We start from the raw sequence: 26009 nt of genomic DNA, 5'->3' as shown, positions 1-26009 counted from the left end.
TTTCATCTTTAAACTGGTATGGCTCAAGCGAGAACGAGTTAAAGTTCTTTTCAGCACAGTGCAATCTGGCAGAATGACAAAATTAGGCAAACAGTACTTTTCATTTTGAACACATGAAAATGTATAAATGTTTGAGGCTATTTTCACTGATCGAGATAGCCATCCGTTAAGTGTCAGAACCATAACTGGGGCACCTGGGTGGCTCAGTCGGTTGAAAGTCCGACTCCGGCTCAGCTCACCATCTTATGGTTTGTGGGTTCAAGCCCCGCGTCGGGCTCTGTGCTGACAGCTCAGAGCCCGGAGCAGGTTTCGGATTCTGTGTCTCCCTCTCTCTCTGACCCTCCTCCACTCATGCTCTGTCTCTCTCTCTCTCTGTCAAAAATAAATAAACATTAAAAAAAGAAAAAAAAAAAAAAAGAACCATAACAGCATCCTCTTCGAAAACTGGAATTATAAAAGTTACTACATAAGTAGGGGAAATTCTCCATCCAATTTTTATGGTTGGCAAATTTTATGGTTTTCTCCAAGTCTTATGATTTGCAAATATTGTCTACTGTTTTATGGAAAGGAGATCAACACGAAAATCCGAGTCAGTATAATCGCATTATAGCCTATGTTAAAATGTAGCTTTGCAATATTAAGAATAAAAGAATCATAAAGAAATGAGCATGCAAGGTATATTTAATAGGATTAAGAATATTTCAAGTGTTAAACCTTCTTTTTAGGCACATGGAAATAAATACAAATACTGTATTACTGATTTATTCCATTGAACCCAGTATTTCCCTTCGAGTAAATCCTTGTAAGCGGCTCTTGTTATTTCCTTTAGTTAAGGACTTTAAAGGAAGCAGTCTCTCTTTTAATCTTTAAATCAAACATTGTAGCCATTCACACTAACCTTCCATTTCAATTAGTGTGAGTGAAACATTCCTGTATTCATACCAATGAGCAAACCAGATCACTGTACAGGCAAGGACAGAAGAATGATGGTACATCTTGATATGTGCAAATGAATTTACTATTTCATTATCACTACCCTGCAGCTGGTAGGGAGGAAGGGAAGAATGTTTTTAAGGAGGGGTTTGTACAGAGAGCTCGGCTTCTATTTCTCTAATATTCCCATGTCCTAAAGACATGGTCACATGAGGAACAGCTGATGGTTTGTGATAAAGTCCACGGTAGGCCAGACACAGGATAACGAGGACCGTGTGGGCAGGGGCAGGAACCCTGTGCCCTTTCAAAAACGTGCTTCCTTTGGGAAAAGAGTGGTTCGAGGAACGACAGGGTATGTTACAGGCCACAAAGGAACGGGAAGCTGTATATCACGGGTCACTTAAAACATAGGTCATTAAAAAATATCTTTTAAGTTTATGTATTGTTAAAAGTTTTTTTAATGTTTATTCTTGAGAGAGAGAGAGAGAGAGAGAGAGGGAGAGAGAGAGAGATGCACAGTGTGAGCAGGGGAGGGGCAGAGAGAGAGGGAGACAGGAATTGGAAGCAGGCTCCAGGCTCTGAACTGTCAGCACAGAGCTGGATGCGGGGCTTGAACTCACAAACTGTGAGATGATGACCTGTGCCGAAGTTGGACGTTCAACTGACTGAGCCAGCCAGGCGCATCTATTTATTTATTTTTTGAGAGGGAGACAGAAATAGCATGAGAAGGGGCAGAGAGAGACAGGGAGAGAGAGAATCCCAAGCAGGCTCCATGCTGTCAGCACAGAGCCCGATGTGGGGCTTGATCTCATGAAACTGCGAAATCACGACCTGAGTTGAAACCAAGAGTTGGATGCTTAACCGACTGAGCCACCCAGGCACGCCAAAACATAGGTCATTTCAACAACGAAGAAAGTAGAAGCAAACTGGACTTAGGACATTTACTTTTGTTGTGGTTTTATAAGCTAACATACAGCAGTCTGCCCTGTCCAGAGACCTCTGAGGCTCCTTAAAAATTGAGACACAGGCTCAGATTTCCAAGTTGGCCAAATAATAATAGCCCACGTTCATTTGCTTCTACCACGCTAGGTGCTTTCCAGGTGTCCCCATTTAATACGTGGGGAGAATCAAGAATTACCCCATTGCATTTATTGTGCATTTAACACAGCTCCTCATATCCCCGACCCACAAACAGGTCTGAGTTGAAGATTAGGTAAACCATGAAAAGGCTTATAAAGTGAACTGTTAGAGCAGAAGAGGGTTAATCCCATCGATACGTCCAGGGCACTGGAAAGTATTTGCTTTTGTTATTGAACGACAATTGGCGAAAAATATGCTCTGCTAAGTTACCTGCAGACCCGTTTTCTAGCAAACAGCCGTTCCTGCCCTGAATGTTATCTGGCAAATGACCTCCAACCAACGTTGAGCAGAAGTAGGGTTATGAGACTGGGGCCAGGCGTGTGAAGCTGGATGATCTTTTAGCCTTCGGCCCCTGCTCTGTCGTGCTCATTCATGCCTTCTGCAAGCAAGCTCGCTGGGTATATTCCCCTTCCGCGGAAAACTGGACTTAAAATTCAGGGTCAAACGCCTTTAGCTCTGGGTTTTGACCTCTAGCCGCCAAATCATTAGCGGCACATGACACCGTCCTATGCGTGGGCTTCTAAACTGTCAAATGACCTTCGTCTTGATTTTCTTCGTGTCTCAAAACAGCCTTATAAACCATGGTAGGACATACACCTTTTCATACTAAGAATGGGTGTCTGAATGGAATACCAAATTAAAAAAAAAAAAAAAAAACGCTACAGGAAAGCAGTTCTACTTCACAGCACTTTACCGCCTCAAGGTGAACATTCTGCTTCCCCAAATCCAGCGCATTCTGGATGACTAATGCTTTCAATATGAACCTCATCCTGGCTTGTTTGCTACTCTGGGAGGTCAGAGGTATCTGAAAAGCCGAGACGGCGGCTCGGATGTAGACTGTGCCACCTCGAGTGTGCCCGTTCATTCCTTTATCCCTCTGTTTCACAAAAATTACACCCCACACTAATGTGAGACGCACGGGACAAACCAATGAAGACAACAGAGACCTCTGTTCTTGGGGAATCATATTCTAGAGAGAGAAACCACCGCTTCAGGAGAAAAAAAAAAAGACAAAATTAAGACACGTTGTTAGAATGCAATTTCTATCATGGAGAAAAAAGAAAACTATAGCAGGGCTGGCAAGAATCAGGGGGTGCAGGGGAAGGGAGCTGGGGGTGGGTGAGAGACCACAGCAGGAAGGAGGTGGCCAGGCCGGGTCTAATCGAGGTGATGTTTAGACAAAGAATTGAAGCCCCACCTCCCTGTCAGCAGCTGCAAGAACATAGCAGGCAGATGCAGAAACTAGCACAAAGGCCCTAAGAGGTGAGAGTGTCTGGAAAATTCCTGGACAAGCTAGGTCAGTGTGGCCAGAGCTGAAGAAGCAAGGGAGACAGTAAGTAGCGAAGAGGCAGAGAGGAAACGCTGGTCACATCAGGCGAAGCCTGCTACCCACCGTAAGGATGGCGAGGAGCCAATGGGAGTTGTTTTGAGAACGGGAAATATGTGATATGATGCTTTAAAAGGGCCACTCTAAGGGTGCCTGGGTGGCTCAGTCGGTTAAGCGGCTGACTTCAGTCAGGTCATGATCTCGCGGTTTGTGGGTTCGAGCCCCGCGTCGGGTTCTGTGCCGACAGCTCAGAGCCCGGAGCCTGCTATGGATTCTATGTCTCCCTCTCTCTCAAAAATAAACATTAAAAAAGAAAAAAAAAAAAGGTCACTCTGTCTTTGCCAAGGGGCAAAGAAGAGGAAGGAGGTCTCTCAAGGGTAAAAGATAAAAATGAGGGTGGGTTGGAAAAGCAGCAGGAGACAGTGAGGCGTTCTCTTGGAAGGCTCTCCACCCCTCCTCCCAGACATAAGACGAATCACAGATTTGCTTTCTCATCACCTAAACCACAGGTAACCAGATACTAAGGGAGAAATTCTTTTCATGTGTATGTGTGTGTGTGTGTGTGTGTGTGCGCGTTCATTTCAGTTTTAATAATTTTGTACCAATGGGTGTCACAATATTCTCACTTCACGTTGATTGTAAACTCTCTTGGCACATGTCGGAGCCTTTTTTTTTTGGTGGATGGAGTCTGGCACACATCTGCTTTCAGTTTATTAATGACGCCTGGTGCTGCACCCTATGTTCCTGTAACAAAATACATCACCATCACTGGGGACACGATGCCAATGAAACACTTCCATTGCAGCATTTCCCCTGAGAAAAGGTTACAATTTTTAGGAAACTCACTTCCAAACGAGGGGAAAACTGGTATTATTTTTAGGATGTGGTAAAAGTCCCTCCCCTTGCCCGTTAGGAAGAAGCTCTGTATCAGGGACACGATCAAATTCAGCTAATAAATCAAAGTTGATGCTAAATTTTTAGTTCATTTTCGTTCTGACTATATAATCACTACGATGTACTCCATTTCATACCCAAGACGGCAAGAATGTAGAGTCAAAACACTGCAGACATCATGAAGAACTGCCTCCATCATTTTGACATTCACTTGTTTCCTCAATCTCTAGGAGACACATAATATAAAAAAAAATTTTTTTTAACGTTTATTTATTTTTGGGAGACAGACCGAGTGCGAGCAGGAGGAGGGCAGAGAGAGAGGGAGACACAGAATCTGAAGCAGGCTCCGGGCTCTGAGCCATCAGCACAGAGCCCGACACGGGGCTCGAACCCACAAACTGTGAGATCATGACCTGAGCCGAAGTCGGACGCTTAACCGACTGAACCACCCAGGTGCCCCGTAGGGGATACATAGTTCTAGAGTCAAGAAGGGCTCAGGATGTAGAAGGAGGAATGACCCCACCTTCAAACAGTAACAACTCTGACGACCTACAAGCCAGAAGGCAGAATGTTTCCCCAAACAGAGGCCCGTGAATGGCATTTGGTCAATATACCAGTGTTAGATTCTAACAAGAAAGTCTGGTTAGTCTCCTTTCATCAGGAGAAAGGCAATTTATCTCCACAGCACTGACAACAGAAGATGAAAGTCAATAAAGACCTATTCCAGTCACTGCTTTATCGCTGAAAATGCTCTTTGATCCAGTGCTGGCAACAGTGGGAGTAGAAATGGCAGTGCTTCCTATGAGAGGTGGCAGTAAGGGTCCTTCACATACAGGTGAAACATGAACCTGAAAATTTAACCCCAAAACAAGGCAGAGCATGCAGATTGCCACCCTGACTTGAATGAAAAGAAAAAGAAGGAAAAGTCCATTTCTCTCATTCCAAAATGACTTACTTAAATCCCAAACACATCCTAAACTCAAATATTTATCACACCTGCGAGGTCCAGGTGAGAGGGGCCGCTTGTGATGCGAAAACAGCTTGTGCGACCCTTAAATATCGTTTCAGACTCTTCTAAAAATGAAAAAGAAGAAAGGAACAAAGGCCCTTTCCCCGGCACGCCCCGGCTCCACACTTGTTTTATAGGCAGTGCGATCATAGCTGGCCGACCCTGCATCGTGCCGACAGAAGGTAATAAAAATGTAATCTACGCCGTGTTTACTCTAGTCAAGCTACATTTCTTTTTTATGTCTTATGGACACGTACTGATGTGGGAATTGCGTCGATCTGTGAAAGGAGCGTGGAGGCATGAAGGCTGGCATTGTTTTTATTAATATCACAGTGCACCACAAAATTGGAGAGCAACCTGGAGTCTGCATCTGAAAACCACATGTGCAGCCACAGCCGTAGTAACTGGCATCTAGGCTGCCTTAACCTCCGGTTATTGTTTTCTGTCCATGTGTCGGAAGCCATTCTCAACTTCATTAATGGTGGATCATAAAGAGATTACCTGTCACAGTCACTCAACACTCCACAGATGAGTTCAAAGAGTCAAAATCTGCAATATTATCTACTTTCAAAGGAACTGTAGCAGTAAAAGGCAGATGGAGCTGTTAACCTCTACGGAGGTCTTAAGGATAAAACCAATTTCATTTTCCTCAGGCCGTCCACACCAGTCTTTCTCTACACTTGTATGTTTTAACGTTATATTGTTATTTAATCCTATCACACACCGAGGTCTCATCTCATCAATAAAACTGTCAAGTTATTGGAAGCAGAGAACTTGGTTTACTTTGTTGGTGTCCCTCAAAATACCCAGCTTAGCACCAGCACATCCTGAGCTCAGAAGTTAACGGCTTTATTAAATCAAAGGTTGGCATGCTGGTCTTTTTTTTTTTTTTTTTTTTTTTTTTTGTAAATAATGTGTTACTGGAACACAGTTGTTATCTATTTGTTTACCTATTGTCTGTGGCTGTTTTCACAGCTGTAACTGTCAAGTTGAGTATGTATAACAGAGACCATATGGCCTGCAAAACCTCAAATATTGACTCTCTGGTCTTTTGTGGAAAAATTTTTGCCAAAACTTTTATTAAACTATCTACTTACTCTTCTTGGAAATAGCTGGAGAATAGAGCATATATATATATATATATATATATATATATATATGGTGGGCATTTTTTACTGTTCTGAGTAGGAGGAGTTTTTTTTTTTGTTTGTTTGTTTTTTTTAAATGCCAGTTTGCTGAGCAAATCAATTCCTGTCAATCTCAGGATCTCTCCCTCTGATAGCTTGGAGGAAAAAGCCATTTTTTATTCTGGTTATTTCTCAATACCAAAGATGTGGCTTCTCATGTGTCAATCTAATAGATTTTACTGCCACTGATGTTTTAATGGTTTTAATTGTTGTTAATAGTGCTTGGTAGTTTTAGAAAAATATCACAGTTCCATTAGTGTGGATGTGAATGTGCTAATGAGGACTAATGAGGACTAATATTTGCTTTTTGCCATCAGAAGAACATGTACAGTGTGATTAAGAACAATGGTTCAAGTCTGGCCAAACACCGAATGCCTGGGTGTTAGGACAGGATACGACAAATCGGCGGCAAAGGAGGCACATTCCATTCAAAGGGTGCACGGTGAGTTATCTGTGGTTTGCAAATTGTGAGCCACTGCGGCAGCTTTAGAACTTGGGGTGGTGATCTGGCCTGATTTGACGTCCTCATTATTTTTTTTTGAAGTTTGTTTATTTATTTAGAGAGAACATGCGTGTGTGAGCAGGGAAGGGGCAGAGAGAGAGAGGGAGAGAGAATCCCATTTATTTATTTAGGGAGAACATGCGTGTGTGAGCAGGGAAGGGGCAGAGAGGGAGGGAGACAGAATTCCAAGCGGGCTCTGCGCTGTCAGTGCAAAGCCCGAAGCGGGGCTCAAACTCATGAACCGTGAGATCATGACCTGCGCTAAAACCAAGAGTCAGATGCTTAGCAGAGGGAGCCACCCAGGCACCCTTGTCCTTGTTATTTTTATACACTCTGGCAGTGTATTAGTCTATTCTATGGTATCTTGGCCATTTTGATGTGAGGACAAAAATAATGTTTTTCCTTTCTGGATCCTGCATGAGGCCAGATCCAGCCTTTGCACAGACCCTAAGGCCATAAACACGATCCCGAAGAGCATCCTAGATGCCAAGTCATCTGTGTGGCAAGGCTGTGCGGCATCATGACAGATGGCTGTTCTCTAGCATATGCTGGGATTCTGTGAAACGAAGATGAAACACACAGAGGAGGAGGGGGTGGGGCAGGGGTTCGCTGGCCTGTTCTCTGCCTCCCCAGCAGCACTCGCGTCAGAGTAGAAAAACTGAGACCTCTAACTAAGACTACAGTCAGGGCAGCAACAGCGACTTCTACCCCAACTTGTTTGTACATACGGAGAGCAGGGATGCGGGTCTAACAGATTCAATTTTCACAAACGTCAACCGAGAATCGGAGGCTTCTGACCGACAACGCAGCAACATGCCCTCAGAGTTCATGCAAAGTGTGACTGTTTGCACCAGCCTGGTTGTATCTTTCCGTCAGCTGTGGGCTCACCGTTAGTCTAGATCAGGGGCTCTCAACTGGGGGTGACTTTGCCCGTCCCTGCTTCAGGGTACAATCTGGCAAAGTCTGGAGACAGTTTAAGTTCACACAGTTGGGATGCCGTTACTGGCAGCCAGCGGGTAGAGGGTGGGGATACTGCTAAACGTCCTCCATGCACAGGACAGCATCCGCAAGAATGAATTATCTAGCCCCAAATGTCAACAGTGTCAAGGTTGAGAGACTTGGGTTTATTTATTGTCTGTGCCACAACTCACTGCAAGAAAAGAGGAAAAGATGGGTCATTTGTCATTCTCTTTGGCCAGACCCTTTTGTGCAATCAGCTGACTAAATACGGGCACGATGCTCTGTGTGACATCAAATGCCATTAAGGAGTCATTCTGTTTGCCTTTTGAGATGCAATCTGATGGGAAGAACACTAGAAAAAAAATGATTCTCTCATTTGAAACAGAAACTAATCAATAGATATTTATATAGTACTTTCACTGTTGTTAGCAAACATTGCACTGGGCAGAATGAATGTGAACCTTCTGTGTTGTTCTAAACCCAAATGGGCAGACACAAAATAATGTCAGAAACAATTCAGGTCTCACCAGATACTTTTTTCAAACAGGAAAGGATTTTTTTTTTAAAGGACTCAAATCCACAAGTTTATGAATAAAATGAAAGCTCTTAACCTCATCTCTCTCTCTACCTGTGGTTTAGTCTTATCTTCTATGAACAAAATAATAATAATAATAATAATAATAATAATAAATCAGTATTCCTTAAAATTGCAATGCTCAGAAGTGGTTTTTATGACAAAGATTTAACCTGATCATAACCCGCTTTGAAGAGGAAAAATATTGTACGTGTAATGTAGACCATCACACATCTTCTCCTTGTGTGCAATGTTTTTTGTTTTTTTAATTTTTTTTTTTAACATTTATTTATTTTTGAGACAGAGAGACAGCATGAACGGGGGAGGGGCAGAGAGAGAGGGAGACACAGAATCGGAAGCAGGCTCCAGGCTCTGAGCCATCAGCCCAGAGCCCGACGCGGGGCTCGAACTCACGGACCGCGAGATCGTGACCTGAGCTGAAGTCGGACGCTTTAACCGACTGAGCCACCCAGGCGCCCCTCCTTGTGTGCAATGTTACATCAGTTTGACGGAGAAGCTTTTCCTATCTCCTTTCATATTTCTTATTTGGCTAGAAGCAACTCAAACTGAGAAACCCATCAAACAAACCACTCTGGGGAAAAGAGAGATCCTCCAGTAAAGCCTAGACTGGTGGAGAAGCCAAGTGCAAGCCCATCTTGCTAAATCCTATGGGCTTGCTCACCTTCTTTTTGGGCTCTTTTCCTCCGACTACATCCTGCCATCTGCATTTGACCTCCAGATGACCGTGAATCCTTTAAATCAGATGTGTAACTTTGCTATAAATAAGGAAGCATAGCTGCGCAGGCTATGAATAACTAGAAATTATATGCTTTCTCTAGTCTGTTTGTACCAGCACTGCAGATCACTTCACTCCCTGTGATAAATAGTCTCTGCAGGTAGACGAGAAAATATAGCCGCCAAAATCACTTCCCCTCCCAGAAAGGAAAGGTGTCATGATCCCAAATACACTGCAAGTAGTCGGAGAAAATTACTGGGAAAGAGAAAATTGCGAGAGATCTTCAAAGTCTATTTGGAAAATCTGAGGACACAGGTACTTCATGAAAATAAATTTATCAAGTCATGTTCATTTCTGTTAATTACTAAAAATGGAAAAATACAATTGTATGCTAACATGCTATGAAATGAAATATTTTTTATAAAAGGGGGGAAGATATTTCATTTATTGATACATGTTTTATTTAATGCATTTAGAAAAAATGTTTGTAATATTCTTCCTCTTTCTGTTATTTTCTGTATTCTTAAAATGCATTTTGAACTCCAAATACTAATTTTTCTAACGTAAAAAACAGAGCCCAATACTTGACCGTATGGAGTGTAAGTGCAGGGCCACGATACCATTTAGGTTTCAAAGCTGGTCCTGCCACGTTTGATGGCTCTCACAGCTTCATTTTCTCGTATGTATAAAGGAAATGAGGAAAATGCCCACAAAGTGTTCCTGAGAAAAATAAATGATCCATGAAAACACCGGGTAAATTGCAACCTGCCACAAAGATCAATATAGTATCAATCCTACAGTGTAATATCCAGTTTTCTCCAGTCCTGTGTGTCTACTCACTTGTAATACTTTCAATGTTGTTAGAAAAAAATGCTTTGTCACAATCACAAAAATATGTGGACTATACTAGTGAAACTCCCACATCTTTCAAAAGTTATATATAAAGTGAATGAATGTGAATCTCATGGTGGCCATTAAAAAACCTTAATGGTCTATGATGAAATTGTAAGTTACATAATTCTCCAACTGTTATTTATCCCTTTTTTTAAAGGTAATTGGTTTCATCAATTTGGAGACCAGGCTTTTTAAGGATAATATAAATATATGCTCATTTTCATTATATATGAACACGAGCTGAAATCTGGTCTCTTTTTCTAGCAACTATAAGCATCAATAATGTGTGTGTGTGCACATGTATCATCCTTAACCTAAAGAAGGATAAATTTATTTATGGATATAATCCACATTTTAATATAAGTACTTGTGGGGGCTCCTGGGTGGCTCAGTTAGTTTAGCGTCTGACTTCAGCTTAGGTCATGATCTCACGGCTCATGAGGTCGAGCCCCATGTCGGGCTCTGTGCTGATAGCTCGGAACCTGGAGCCTGCTTCAGATTCTGTGCCTCCCTCTCTCTGTCCCTCCCCTCCTCACGCTCTGTCTCTCTCTCAAAAATAAACATTAAAAAAATAATAATAAATACCTGTGTGTTAACATTTTAAAACCAAGGTAGTCAGATACACCAAGTGAAATCAATCACAAAACACAGACATTCTAAGGTTGGATGATGATTTCTTTGGGAGAATCTTTCCACAACCTAATGATAAAACCTGAGGTCGGGCACTTTTGCCCTAGTAAGGTGCATTCAGGGAGAGGAGGAAGAGGTGGTTAGGGAATCTAAAGGTAGTCTTTCACTTCCTAAGGCTTAACATCTGCCTTACAACACATAAGTGAAGCCCGTGCATACACACTGGTCCGTGGAGTCAGCACCACGCATGTATATGATGTATTTTTCTGGGAAACGAGTCACTTATATTCATGGCCTCTTGTAAAGCTATGGCATCTTGACAGCTTTAGGAAATAGAATAGTGATGCCAAATAAAACACAGTAATGTTATACGTACGGTATGTAGCAGAATGACATGAAGCTGAAAAAAAATTTTTCATCAGAAATAGAAGTTGAGTCAATCCTTGTAGCCTGGCATCTGAAGTTGTCTGGCAAAACTGGACACAGTTACAAGCAAAGCAATGGAAATACACATCTTATGGAAAGACAGGTGTTCAAGAAACACAGAACCATGCAAAGAAAGTGATGATGCTGGAGTTATACATCCATGCACTGTACTATCTCCTCCTTCCCCCCAACCCCCTCCAGCGAACGACAACATACGTTTAACAGCATCTTGGGGAAGAGGTTCCTGGGTAGTCTTGAGTAAGCTTTGGGACACTATGGAGAAAATAAGAGAACATAACTAAAAACAAAAAATAGAAACATGGGAATGGTGGCTGAAACTTACATGATTCCACTGACCAAAGGGAAAAACAAAAACAAAAACATTGGATTAAAAACTAAAACAAAACTGCACAAACACCTTCAGGCTTGGCCCCAGCTCAGGACCAAAGTAAACATAAATATATTTGCCCGATAATATCTCAGCGTGCTGGGTATTTTGTCTCCAATACCACTTGTAAGTAACATCCCGAGGATTTCCTGCTCCCATTCTCCCTCCTTAGTGTCAACCATCACCAAGGTCCCAAGGATCCACTCCTTTCACCCATTCGTAGGGCAGCCTCCAGCTCTCATCTCGGGCCACATGTTGAGGCTTCACTGTCCCCTTAGGTCTGTCCACCCTTCTGACTGACCTTAAGCCTCTCACATTTGCTTTCTTGATAAACTATTCTATAACCTCCTTACCCTGGAACTAAATACGGACTGCTTGGCTTATCCATTACACATTTGTTGGGAATCTCTGCCTTTTGCAAATCTTTCAGCAAAAGGTGTACCATCCAGGGCACCTCCAGAGGCTCCAAATGACCTGTGTTGCCCACTGTTCACTCCCAGCCTGAGTCAAATCAGACTGATCAAATGGAGACTGTGTGCGTATAGGCCGCTGTCGTGTTTTGGTGGGGGGATCATTTCCAACTCGAGGCAAATTCCTCACTGCCGATAATTTTCAAAAACCCTTTCTTATTACATGCGCGCGCGCACACACATACAATTTATATTCCAAAAAATAAATCCACCTCAGGGAAATAGAGGAAAACAGTTTGGAAATGTGCCAAGAAATCTCCCTCAGCAGCTAAGCCAGTTAGAATCTCTGTAACAAAAGTTCTTTGTTCAAGAAGCTGCAGGCAACAGAATCCCCCATTGTGTTCCCGGTTACCTGACCTAATTAACTTCTTTGTTTGAAACTGAAGAAAGGAGTCCTTGCCGCAAGAAGCCACAATCATCCAATGGCGGCCAGGAAAGAGGCCCTTGGGGTTACCAATTCCTACACCTGTTCTCACACATGACAGAAATGGAGTCATCCCTCATACAGGAGACCAGTGGGAACTTTTCCATTAGGTTCCACTTAGATGCTCGGCTTCACAATAGAAGGTCTTAATGGTGAGGTCCTTTTGTTGTTTGGCTTAAGCCTAGGATCGCAGTGGAAAACAATGTATACTATCCCTAGGAATCCCAGGCAGGAAGTGGGAGCTATCGCCTGCCTAAGCACAAGGGAGAAAAGGCAGGAGTCTCTTAAAGAAATGCACAATTAATGAATTTAATCTTTAGTTTATCAAGGTGAGCAAATCTCCCTTGAGTACTTCAAATGTCCTACTCACAAACAATAGTAAATAAATAAAATTATTAACTTTTAATAATACCCAACTTTACAAAATACCCAACTTTAACTTGGGACTTTAACTTGGGAGGCTGTTCACAGGAACAGAAGTCCCCTATGTCTGGCTCACTCCCTCCTGAGTATCACCTCTGTGGACAGTTTCATCTCCTATTTAAGTCATTATCACTCCGCGTCTCTCTCCCCCAGCGTTATGAAAAACTGAAAGTTCAAGAGAAAAGGCTGTGAAAATTATATTCCCTGAGTCTTTTGTCCTTCAAGGTTTCTAATGTTAAGTGGAGAGTTTTCTTCTATTTCCAAGAGAGGGCACGAAACATTGATACTGCAAGCGTCCGTGTGTGAGCTCAGAGGCCCCTGGGGCCCTTTCTGTCTTCTGGATTCGACGTGCGTATGCTCCATTCAAGCACATTCTCTGCGGCCGCGATAAAAGTCACACGTTACAAAACAGCTTAAAGGTGCTCATCACAGCAGTGCGCCTTTTGCCAGTGCAAACGAAGCCGCACCCGCCAGGCTTCCGGCGGGAAACCTTACTTGCACATGTACTGCACATGCATAGACCTGAACACGCATGTGCACAGACAAACACACAAGTATCCGTTTGCACAGACAGTCGAGAAGACAACACAGCGACTCCGGCGTGGCTTCAAGAGGGGCACTCGAGAGAAGTCCCTAGAGACCGCAAGACGGAGGCACCACAGCTGGGAAGGGAACACACCCGCGGCCATGCTTTATTAGAGAAAGACGGAGATGGGTGCTCGGGATCGAACATACGGGAGGAGACGCCGGGCAATTAGAGAAGGGGACAGAAACGTGGTTAGTGGCAGCGACAGACCCACTCCCAAGAACCAGGAAAACCAATCTGTTACGAAGAGCAGAGTCAGTGGCGAGAAAAGACGAGAGGTGGCCAGGCTCGGGGAAGGTCCACTTACTGACGCTGCCGCACACGGCCATGCAGTACTCCTCTGTGTCAAAGTTGTTTCGGTTCCCGCCACATCCGCCGTAAAAGAACGGGGCGCACTTGCCTTCGGTCACATCAAAGTACCAGCGGGAGATCATTGCGCGGCATGGCCCCGTCTCGGCTTGTTCAGAGCACACCTCTAATCAGAGGAGACGTGGGGAACCACATTTAGCATGAAAAGGCACCTGCTCGCTGTTCGCGTGCATGTTTACTTTTCTTACACCTTACTCATCCCCCACCCCCACCCCCCGGGGGGGGGTCACCGGGGCTGGGATTATTGGGCGGCCTCTGCCAAACATGTACCGAGGACTTTAATCTCCAGCCAGGAGGTTAGAATTCCCTCTGAAACAAAGCAGTGCATTCTCATCTGGTTTAATGAGTGGCTCAGTAGGAATGAAAGGATTCCTGCTAGAACGTGAGCACATCTGGTAGCTGCTTTTAGATTGATAGCAAGTGCCCCAAAGGGTCTGCACGCGGAAACATTTCTTCCCGGTAAGAAACAAATTTCTCAAGGAACCTCCAGTCAGCTTTAAAGGTAAAAGGGTTGTGTCTGTTTACGATGCAAAGAACGTTGTCTTCTCACGAACATCTGACTGTTTTCCTTCACGAAGAACAGCCTTGACTCAAAGTATAAAATAATTATAAAGTATAAAATAAATATTAAATTTCATTAAAAAATTATAAAGTATAAAATAAATATACTTCGAATGTGATCCAGTTTCCAGAGAACCAGCCTGTCCACTGACCATATTTGAAAACGTATGTCAACATCTGTAAATGGGATTGACAGCCAGTTATATTAACTCTAGTAAAATATAATTTTTGATTTTTCATTAATCCGTCCCTTGGACAATAATGCCCCAAACAACAAAACAAAGTCAATCAATTCTGATTTGTTAACACACACCACGTATGCTCTTACATGAAAATATATCTTACCTGTCAGCATGCTTGGCCACCCTCCCCAAGATCAATTTCATGATCCTTGATTGATACAAGCACAATAACTTATCTGATTCCATTTGTAAAGTTATCGTGAGTAGAATAGGAACCTTACCTCCCACGTGTATTCCATTTTTTTAAAGGGAAAACAGTTCTCCCTCTGAGTTTATGTCTTGCCCTAGCTAGGCTTCTAGAGAGCCTGCTGATGCCTTAGCACACACAGATGTCTTGATTATTAATTTTACTGTCATACCAAGGAAAAGCATCCTTCTAAAAGATAAAAGTCATGCAGAGTTCAGAGCTTCCAAAGTAGGAATATTTAACAGACTGACCATTCACTCAAAGATAAAGATCGACAAGGTCTATGTAAAAGAGAACTACTATTTAACTTGCTTATACACACCACTTAAAGCTCTTTCCTATTGAGACAAAGAGGTGATAGCAAAACCAGAAGTTACCACCATCATGATGACGTCAACAGAGTAGGGAAGGACGGTCAGCACTGAGCTCAGAAGGTGGAGGTCAAACACTGTGCAGGAGAAACGCCAGCGTAACAGATATCTAAGGTACTTCTGGCTCTCTTTAGGTGGTTTTCGGATGGAAATATCTGGCTCTGGGAGCATCAAGCTCCATGGCACCGTCACTAAGGTCTTCCCATTCAACTGCTGCTTTAAAAGTCCATCCTTGTGAAGCCATGATGTGTTTTCAATTTGATTTCTGCACAGAGCTCTCCTGTCTGATGAAAATCTGCCAATCCATTCACACAAGTTTCCCACCCCCTTGGCAATCTGATTTATCCCCCACAAATTAAAGAACTGGTATTCATACTTATAAAGGGTCAAACAGCTTCGGGAGGGGAGAGAGTCTGATCACCTCTGAGCTACTGACAAAGCAGCTTCTGGGCTACAGAGCTAAAAGCCACATGCCCCAGATGTGGGGTCCCTGGCAAACCACAGCCATTAAGCTGTCTCCACTCACGGACCTTAGTTTCTCTCCCTGTCAGTTGTAAGAAATACCTACAGGCTCTCTCTTCTGCATTCCCCTCACCAATCTGTACATGTTCATGTGACATGCTCTTTCTTTCTTGTTTCTAAGACATGACAGTATTCATCATTAACCTCTTCCTCAGGCTGTACTAATTCCAACAAGACTCCCAGACAACGGTGTCCTCTGAGCCTCCGTTGTGGTTGAAGCTGGCACTCGAATGCCTCTCCCCCATGGCATGACCCCAGGAGCATAGGCAACAAAACTCATCACGGCTCTGTAACTCATAGCTATCCTCCCATTTTAGACCTCTTAAGAGTACCAAAATGTGTCTTCTTGTACTTGTCTGCCACAGACCGCCCCCCCCCCCCCCCATCACAGCTATGCAGGGCAGGAGACCTGTTTTTACGGAATCTCCTTATGTTCTAAATGCAAATGATAAGTTTAGAATAGCTACTCTTCAGCTTCATTTGTCCTTGCAATTCTAAACATCGCTCTAGGGTGCAACTTTGTGAGCCTAAGTTATTGCAACACATCTCATATTCTGTTGAAGAATAAAGTGGCCACATCTGTGTTGAACTCTTCTAAGAAAAATTTTAGAAAGTCAACGTACTAGAAAAACAATTATTTTTTAAGAGTGTGTTTTTTGCAACAATAGATACACGTACTTTCTTTTTTTTTCTTTTTAACGTTTATTTTTGAGAGAGAGACAGAGACAGAGCGCAAGCAGGGGAGGGGCAGAGGGAAACACACAATCCAAAGCAGGCTCCAGGCTCTGAGCTGTTAGCATAGAGCCCATCGTGGGGCTCAAATTCACAAACTGTGAGATCATGACTTGAGCTAAAGTCGGATGCTTAACTGACTGGGCCACCCAGGCGCCCCGGTATATGTACTTTTAATTAAAAGGAGATTTTATAATGTGCCTGCAATTAGCAAGTAGTTATCAGAAAACCTGCCCAACAGAAAATAATTCTGATCAGGGCAATAAATGACTGGGTATTTATTATATAGTAATCATATTTTATTAAATAGAGACATATAGATACAGGTAAGCAAGGCTGAATGAACGTCTTATTAGAAATCTCACTTAAGCCCCAAATACGGGTTGGACCAGATAAGCAAATGATGGGAACAGCTGTGCGAGGTAATGAACTCACAGACTCAGTATGAAATGACGGGTGTCACGGAAGTCTCTACAAGGTATCTGTGGTTGACCGGCCCTTTACCAAATTGTGTCGATTCTCTGAGGCTACCCAATACACCTGTCACTCCATTTACACCTGACCCAATTCTCACATCTCTCCATGAGGAGAGAGTATTTTTATAAAATGCCACCACCTCAAGGCGATCCATTTGTAAGTATTTAGACCCATCAGTCTTCTCGTGGTGACGTGCTGGCAAGCATTCACAAGAGGGCACCACTGGGACTTTTCCCGAGTCCTTTGTTTCCACTTTGTTATGGGAATAAACCTGTTTTTCACTAAGCTGTGTAGAAGTGCAACACAGTATTACAAGAAGCTCCAAACTCCGAATAAGATAAGATGCCGTGTCCTCTGCTGGAAACAAGGCAAAGCGATTATTCTCACTGACAGGAATGGCAGGGTATGCTGGGAAACTGGTTATCTCCAGTGGGGGGTGGGGGAGTGTGATTTATAATGTTCAATGATGTCCACGGTGTGAACAGTCCCGCCATGGGTATTTCAAGCTACCAGTGGCTGTGGCTCACCAGATTCCTGTACCCTTGAATTATCTTTTACGGGCTAGCAGTTGTCCACACCACACCAATGAGAGGAAAGAAGGGCACAAGTGATACTTGTCACAGGTACATGGAGGAAGATAGTAAGACTCTTCTAATTTGCTTGGTCTTTGAAAGCTGAATTTTTACAAAGCTGCTCAGCGGGAAGACACATCAGGGTTCTTTCACACTTTGCATGAAAGAGAAAGATAAGGATAGTTTTCCCTTTCCGTTTCTTATTCCCTGTCTCAATCTCCTACAACTGCAAAGGACGGGGGGGGGGGGGCATGAATTGCTACTAGAAACTATCCCTCGAAGTGCCGTCCATGATCCGCTGGGCCAGCATACCCGGGACTCGGGATCCACTCCAGAACCCTGTCTCCGAATCCACGTGTAGCAAATGCCTCAGTGACCCAAATGGACGTTAATGTTTGAGAAAGCAGCGTGATCCACCCTACACCTCTTATGAGCCGTTGAAATGTCAAAGCCAGGCATGTAAGACCCAATCACTTTCCAAAATGACCAAGAGGGGGAGGATCAGTAAAAGGCAGCGTAGGTTTTGGCTTACAAAAAGAAGTCCACATCTATTTGGGAGAAGAGGAATAGGACATATTTTAGTAGAGCTGTAAAATTCAAATATGCTGTATCTCAAAAACTTAAATATGTTAGAGATACATATTTCTTTGACAGAGTTTCAATACGTGTGCCTTAAATCCAATACTGAGATAATAACTACCATACTTACATTTAAGTCTATGAGAACTTACACTTCTCCGAAATCTGAATGGAAGTGATGTTCTTGGAACATGCCAGAACACCAGAAATATCACAGCTATTATTTTTATTTAGACAAATAAAGACACAACGAAGGAGACTTGAAATTTACTTTCTTTGTAGCACCTCTCCTTAAAGAAAGGGTTATTATGTAGGCGTTGTTCTTCCTTCAAGAAGGATGCTCCAGGATAAGCGAGGCAGAGGTTGGAGGATGGTCCTGCTGTTTCAGGCTCTTTTCTGGAGGAGACTGAGCGTGTCCACCTTGCCATTTTAGCTGGTCTCTTGTCACAGAGCCCAGCAGGAAGGCTGGGCAGCCTCCAGCTGAGAACACGTGTCTCTGATTGCTACCCACCCATTTGCGATTTTAAAACAGTGCACCAGGGGAGAGCAAACTGCTTTTGGAAGAATATAAAACAAAGTGAGGAAGGCAGTTTTTCTCCATCTCTCACTGCCTATATGGCAAATGTGCATACGTAGTATTTAAAAAATATTTTGTGACTTGTCTCTAAGCTATGAAACTACACTACATCTCAAATATCTGTTTTCACCTTATAAATGAATATTTACCCTCTTTGTTTTAGCATAGGTTCTGTTTGCTTATTCTGCACCGACTACCTACGGATGTGCAAAGTGCCGAGCGAAGGGTTACGGCTGGCATTAAGACGAGACACGATATTGCAGGGGAGTTTCTCTGCTCAGATAGATTTAACGCTGGGCATCACTGTAGATCTCAGGAGCACAGCCCAGTGGTCTGCAACCAGAGAGTATCTGTCCCCAACCATCCCCTCCCACGACACATCCAGCAATGCCTAGAGACAGTTGGAGCTGTCACAGCTGGGGGGTGTTACTGGTACCAGGTGGGAGGGATGGTGCTACTGAACATCCTAAAATGAGCAGAAGAGTACCAACAAAGAACCATCGGGCCCCAAACACTGTTAATGCTGTGGCTGAAAAGTCCTGCCTCAGTCCAACCTACTACCAGAAGATTTCACGTGGCATTTTAGTAATTGTGCCCAATCCTGAGACTGGGGGGGATAATAAGCAACAGTCACTGACACCTCACAAATCTGGCCTAACAACCGGCATTGAATTTCAGGACAGGGGCACCTGGGTGGCTCAGTCGGGTAAGCATCTGACTCTTGACATTGGCTCAGGTCATGATCTCACGGTTCATGAGTTCGAGCCCCATGTGGGGCTCTGCACTGACAGTGTGGAACCTGCTTGGGATTCCGTCTCTCCCTCTCTCTCTGCCCCTTCCCTGCTTGTGCGCGCGCTCTCTCTCAAAATAAATAAATAAATTAAAAAAACAATTCCAGGGGCACCTGGGTGGCTTGGTTGGTTAAGCGTCCGACTTCAGCTCAGGTCATGATCTTGCAGTTTGTGGGTTCGGGCCCCGCATTGGTGCCTGTGCTGACAGCTCGGAGCCTGGAGCCTGCTTCGGGTCTGTGTCTCCCTCTCTCTCTGCCCCTTCCCCGTTCACGCTCTGTGTCTCTCTCAAAAATAAATAAATATTTTAAAAAACCCCAAAAACTTAAAAAAAAAAAAAAATTCCAGAATGGATTTAGTCATGAGACTGCCCAGCAAGGGCTTTCTATGCTTCTAGCATGAAACATTAGGAATTCGAGCTTGCATGCAAGACACAAAATTTGTCTCTAGTCTGTGATACTTTCATATTCTGTCTCAGAAATTATATCTAACAAGAACATAAATAAATTCAAGAAAAAGAGAGATAACCCTGTCCTCACAGTTAAATACCTGAACAGTCTTACCATTATAAACTAAACACAGTGCAGCTTTACCAGTCTTCTGTTCAAAACTCCTTTTTCCATTTCAAGACTCTCTTAATTTTCATATTTTTATATTTTTTTTAACATTTACTGACTTATTTTTTTAGTCATCTTTACACCCAATGTGGGGCTCGAAATCACCACCCGAGATCAAGAGTCACATGCTTTTCAGAGCAAGCCAGCCAGGTGCCCCGGGAGTGTCTTACTTTTTAAAATTTGGGCTTTTTTTTGCTGTCTGGAAGGCTGAAGGGTTTTCCTGAATATCAGCCTCACCTCACCTTGATTTCTCACACTTTTAACAAAATCCTAACAGGTCAGACGTTGGAAGGGTGGCTGGAAATCAGCAATGAAGTGTCAGAAGGGCAAAATGGTTCATGGTTGAGAGAAAGAGGTGTAACCCACCCTGCTTACAAAGTCCAGAAAGCATCTGTCTACAAGGGAACTACAGATTTCCATGAAAACCCCCAATTCTGGGATCTGCCAGTGGAATCTGAGACCCTCCTCAGGGAGGCGTATGGACCACTAAAAGGCAGTGCCTCTGGAAACGACATGGTGTTTAAATGAAGTTTCCTCTCATTTGCTGGATTTCTTTTATTAGGGTTGATTTTTTAAAAAATGTTTATTTTGAGAGCGAGCGAGCAGGGACTGAAGGAGAGGGACAGAATGAATCCCAAGCAGGCTCTCATGCTGAGTGTGGAGGCTGACATGGGACTCAAACTCACCAACTGTGAGATCATGACCTGAGCCAAAGAATCGGACGCTTAACCGACTGAGCCACCCAGGTGCCCCTTGATTTTTTTAATTGCAAACTTCACGTTGTGGAGATATATGCAATTGTTGTATCTGAGGCATTTGTATATTTTTTGAACAGCAACTGATTTGGGGAAAAACATGAGAAAGATCAGGTTTCTGGATTTTAACTGAACTAGAATGAAAATATTTATTTTTAATAGAGTTAAACATAATTGCATTAAAATACCTTTGGCTTATTATGTCCATTATTCTAACATTGAATCTTTTTTTTTTAAAGTTCATTTGTTTACTTTTTAAAAAAAAAAATTTTTTTAACGTTTATTTATTTTTGAGACAGAGAGAGACAGAGCATGAACGGGGGAGGGGCAGAGAGAGAGGGAGACACAGAATCGGAAGCAGGCTCCAGGCTCTGAGCCATCAGCCCAGAGCCCGACGCGGGGCTCGAACTCACGGACCGTGATATCGTGACCTGAGCTGAAGTTGGACGCTTAACCGACTGCGCCACCCAGGCGCCCCTCATTTGTTTACTTTTGAGAGAGAGAGAGAGAGAGAGAGGGAGAGAGAGAGAAAGAGATGGAGGGAGGGAGGGCACGCATGAGCGGGGGAGGGGTAGAGAGAGAATCTCAGGCAGACTCCGTGCTGATAAGTACAGAGTCTGACGCAGGGCTTGAACTCACAAATCGTGAGATTATGACCTGAGCTGAAATCAAGAGTCAGATGCTTAACTGACCGAGCCGCCCAGGCGCCCCTCTGACATGGCGTCTTTATACACACAGGGTAGAAATGCAAGATGGAAAGTGCTGGCCATGAGCACTACTAGTCATGTGAAATACCAAGCAAAATGAAGTTCAAAAACATTTCCTATGTGAATATACTAAGACCACTGAATTCTGTACTTTACGATTAGGCAAATCATATCTCAATAAATTTGTTATTAAAAAATAGAAAGTTATGTCTGCACACACACACAATTTTTTATATGACTGTGTTCCTCACTGTCACATTTTAACCAAACTACCTGACTGGGCTCTCTGAATCAGGACTATCAAGCAATATGGAAAGAAGGTGTCAAAGCCATGCTTCCCTCTGCCTCTATCAAAGGATATACCTAATACCTCAAAATCAATGGCTGCCATGCCATGGGCACAAACTAACAGGCTGCCACCTGTCACATCTATGGCCCAGGGCCAACACGGGTTCTCTTGACATCGTTAGGAAGGATGCTACGTTCTGGTCCGGGAACAGGGGTGGATCTTGCTTGCCCTTAGTCATTAACACTGAGGTAAAGGCTTCCAGGAAAGGGAGGAGCCGTTATCCCTTTGCCTTGTTCCCAAATACAAACTGGAGCTTTATTTTCAGTTTTGGGCAGCACGCTGCCACGAGGCTTCTGACAAGAGTATGTGAACACATTTTCATGTGTGCCAGTTCGGTTCAGTTTTCCCCCAAATTCTGTGAAAAGTTAAATGTGAGTGAGTTAAATGTGAGGGTTGATGCTGGTACAACATACAGCAGTAAATCACATCGCGCTACTCCCAGGTTAATGGCTAGGAGAGGGAGAAGAAAGATTTTATAATTCTGTGGCGTTCGGTCATCTAGCCCAAGGCAAGCAACACGAGATCAAACTTTTTAACCTCATCAATCTGCGATGCTTAAAGAGCTACCTGTATCTGTGTCTTGGTCCATTTAATAGATGAACTTCCAAGAGGTTCAAAATACCCGCAAGAAGCGAAACACTATCTTGAAATGCAGTAGCATTTAATAGTATCTGGGTTTAATCGTCACCTAGACATAAACTTTAACTGCAGGTATTTTAATATACAATGTATATTCCTAAAAACTATTTTAAACAAGGGCAGCTGGGTGGCTCAGTCAGTTAAGCGGCCAACGTTCGATCTCGGCTCAGGTCATGATCTCACGGTTTGTGGGTTCAAGCCCCGCATTAGGCTTGGTGCTGACAGCATGGAGGCTGCTTGGGATCCTCTTTCCTCTCTCTCCCTCTCTCTCTCTTTGCCCCTCCTCTACGCTTGCTCTCTCTCTCACTCTCTCGAAATAAACAAAACAAAAAAATCTTAAAATTTTAACCAAGAAACTGAGTTTAAGTTGCTCATTATTCTTAACATGTGTCTATGAATACCACCTGTATTATACCGATAGATGTGGATGTATCACATTTATGTTTTTTATTATTAAAAAACCAGTCTGTTGGTTTACCTTGGTCATTCCTAATTAGTAGTAAACATTAGTTCTCTGAAAAATCAGAATAATGCTTATAATCAAGACAGCTATAGCACTTTGGGTTAATTGAACCCTTACTGTCTACCAGAACTGTGCTAAATGTTGCTCATAGATTGTATTTCATTGAATCTTCCCAAAACAATTAAAATGACGTACAGAAGCAGCGTGACTTACAGATTCCCTGACTGATACAAATCTACATGGTTAGGTGGTAGAACTGGGATTTGATTCTGGGCAGCCTGTGCTGTTTTAATTTTTTTTAATAAGTTTATTTATTTTGAGAGAGAGAGAGAGAGACAGAGACAGAGAGAGTGCGTGCACGCAAGCGTGAACAGGCGAGGGGCAGAGAAAGAGGGAGAGAGAGAGAATCCCAAACAGGTTCCCCACTGTCAGCGTGGAGCCCGACGCAGGGCTCGAACTCATGAACCGTGAGATCGTGACCTGAGCTGAAACCAACAGATGCATAACCGACTGAGCCCCCCCCCAGGTGCCCGAAGGCAGCCTGTGTTTCTAAAAGAAACCAAATACTTACAATGTGCCAGGCATTATAGTAAATGCTCAACATGGATTGTCCAAAGTAATTTGTTCAACACACATGGAACGTCCTATCAGTGTCTATACCATACCCATGAAAATAGACTCACATGTTACTTAACCAGCCCAAGGCCACGAAATCATTAAAAATTCTCTATTAAACACCATAGCAGTCTGCCACTAAACTTAATAAAACTACCTTAATGAAAGTACTATTTGAAATAAAAAAAAACTCCCTCATACTTTTCTAATAACCAGTTTCTTCAGTTTTCTGTAAGGACCCAGACAGTAAACACTTCCAGTTTAGAAGGCCATATGGCGTTTTCTTGCAAATATTCACCTGTAGCATGAAAGCAGCTACAGACAGTATATAAACAAAGGGGATTGGCTGTGCCCTAAGAAAACCTTTGTATTAGGAAATAGGTAACTGGCCATATGGCCCCATGGTCATAGTTTGCTGATCCCTGATTATTATTATTATTATTACTTATCACAGTGTTTTTTGTTATTTTTAAAATATTTTTATGTTAATTTATTTAGAGAGAGAAAGAGAGAACAAGTGGGGGAGGGGCAGAGAGAGACAGAGAATCACAAGCAGGCTGGGAAGTGTCAGCACAGAACCTGACTCGGGACCTGATCTCACCGAGCTCGCGACCTAAGCCCAGATCATGAGTTCAATGCCTAACCAACTGAGCCACCCGGGTGCCCCGATTATTATTATTAGTATCTAAATAATAATTCTAAAATTTAGGAAGTGTTCCATGTGAAATATTATAGGATGAATACAAGACTACAGAAAAGGGATCCACATCTACCAGGGAGTACAGGTTAAACTGAAATAGTATTTGTAAACAAGAGGAAAAGGAAAAAGAAAATTTTGACATTAATGTAGTAGAAATACCCTGGTCCACTTGGATCTCAGTGTTGCCTTCATGCCTCTCACCTTTGTGACCATGGGCAATTAAAAAAATTTTTTTTTCTAGGCCTTAGTTGTCTTAGTTGTAAATGGAGAAATGAGATTTCTACCACACAGCACTGTCACAAGGATTAAAAGATAGAAACAATTGCTTTTTAAAAAAATTTTTTTTAATGTTTATTTATTTTTGAGAGAGACAGAGAGAGAGAGAGGGGAAGGGCCAGAGAGAGAGGGAGACACAGAATCTGAAGCAGGCTCCAGGCTCTGAGCTGTCCGCACAGAGCCCGATGCAGGGCTTGAACTCACAAACTGTGAGATCGTGACCAGAGCCGAAGTCGGACGCTTAACTGACTGAGCCACCCAGGTGCCCTGAAACAATTGCTTTTTTAAAGTTTATTTATTTATTTATTTTGAGAGAGAGAGAGTGAGTGTATTGAGGGAAGCGGCAGACAGAGGGGGAGGGAGAGAAGGAGGGAGAGAGGGAGAGGGAGAGGTAGAGAGAGAGAGTGAGAGAGAGAGGGAGAGGGAGAGAGAGCGAGCGAGAGAGAGAGCGAGAGAGAGAGAGAGAGAGAGAGGGAGAGAATCCCAAGCAGGCTCCATGCTCTGTTAGGGCAGAGCCTGACGTGGGGCTTGTGGGATCATGACCTGAGCTGAAATCTAGTCAGACACTTAACCAACTGAGCCACGCAGGTGCCCCTATAATACCAATGTCCAACCAGTTTAGAATCCATGAGTGAGTCAGAAATCGCCCTGACGTCTTGGGTTCATGAAGTGTTATTCCTTCTCAAATCAAAGAAAATTAGGAGCAAGAGTCTAAATATACTGTGGTTTCACTCAAATTGGTATTGGCTTATTCCACTGGATCAATATCCAAGTTTTCCTTAAGCACCTAAACCAATAAATCCTAAAGCCAGATGGATACGGTAGTGTGTTCACTTTTTCCTCTGGAATTGCTAACAGAGTTAGAACTGACATCTTCCACTTCAGCATCATTGATTCTAATACAAAATAGCTGAAAATTTGATGACCATGTCGAAGCGTCTTAGACTTTCCTTCCCCCTAGTTATTTCTTTCAAATTTAAACAGGTTACAAAGGGATTGAGTTTTTGTTACGAAGCACGTTAAGGAATCGTATTAGTAGCAGTATGTTGGTAATGAAGAAACAGTTTTCTTATTAAGTATAGGTGTGAATCACATTTTCTCTCAGGCACTGAAACATTACCAGTGACAACTGTATTGTGAGCCTCTTTTCAATATCTCTTCCTTGCAAGTCACTTGTGGTTTTTATTTTCAGCACAGGAGCTGGGCTACTTTGAAGCAGAGTTGTACAAAGTCAGCCATCACGTATGGCATTACCGTTGTTCTTCCTCAGGGAAGAACCATAACTCACCTACACCAGTGACCAGGAGGGAATGAGCTCTCTGCAGCTGGCCCCTTTAACATTAACCGTTTAAACTTCTACTTCTCTGTTGGAGTTAGCTGGGAATTCAGCAAACTCTCTGACATGGAC

The 26009-nt window shown here is 43.1% G+C and overlaps 1 protein-coding gene across 7 annotated transcripts in view; it reads right to left on the bottom strand.

The window, feature by feature from the left end:
* APP (amyloid beta precursor protein) overlaps positions 1-26009 on the bottom strand; it is a 274512-nt gene that overhangs the window by 91484 nt on the left and 157019 nt on the right. For 2 of the 7 annotated variants that reach the window (XM_019467786.2, XM_019467787.2), the window contains exons 7-8: positions 13811-13978; positions 11429-11485 (exon numbers count right to left, since the gene is read on the bottom strand). The exons of 2 other annotated variants lie outside the window; for them this stretch is intronic. In XM_019467786.2, the coding sequence (XP_019323331.1) occupies positions 11429-11485; positions 13811-13978 (225 nt within the window). The remainder of the gene's footprint in view (positions 1-11428; positions 11486-13810; positions 13979-26009) is intronic. 3 more of the 7 variants (XM_019467788.2, XM_019467789.2, XM_019467790.2) reach the window with 2 other exon arrangements.

This window comes from Panthera pardus, unplaced genomic scaffold (genome assembly GCF_024362965.1).
Source record: "Panthera pardus isolate Hobbes unplaced genomic scaffold, ASM2436296v1 HiC_scaffold_16, whole genome shotgun sequence".
In the NCBI taxonomy this organism is placed as follows: Eukaryota; Metazoa; Chordata; class Mammalia; order Carnivora; family Felidae; genus Panthera; species Panthera pardus.
This window is presented reverse-complemented; position numbering and strand designations above follow the sequence as displayed.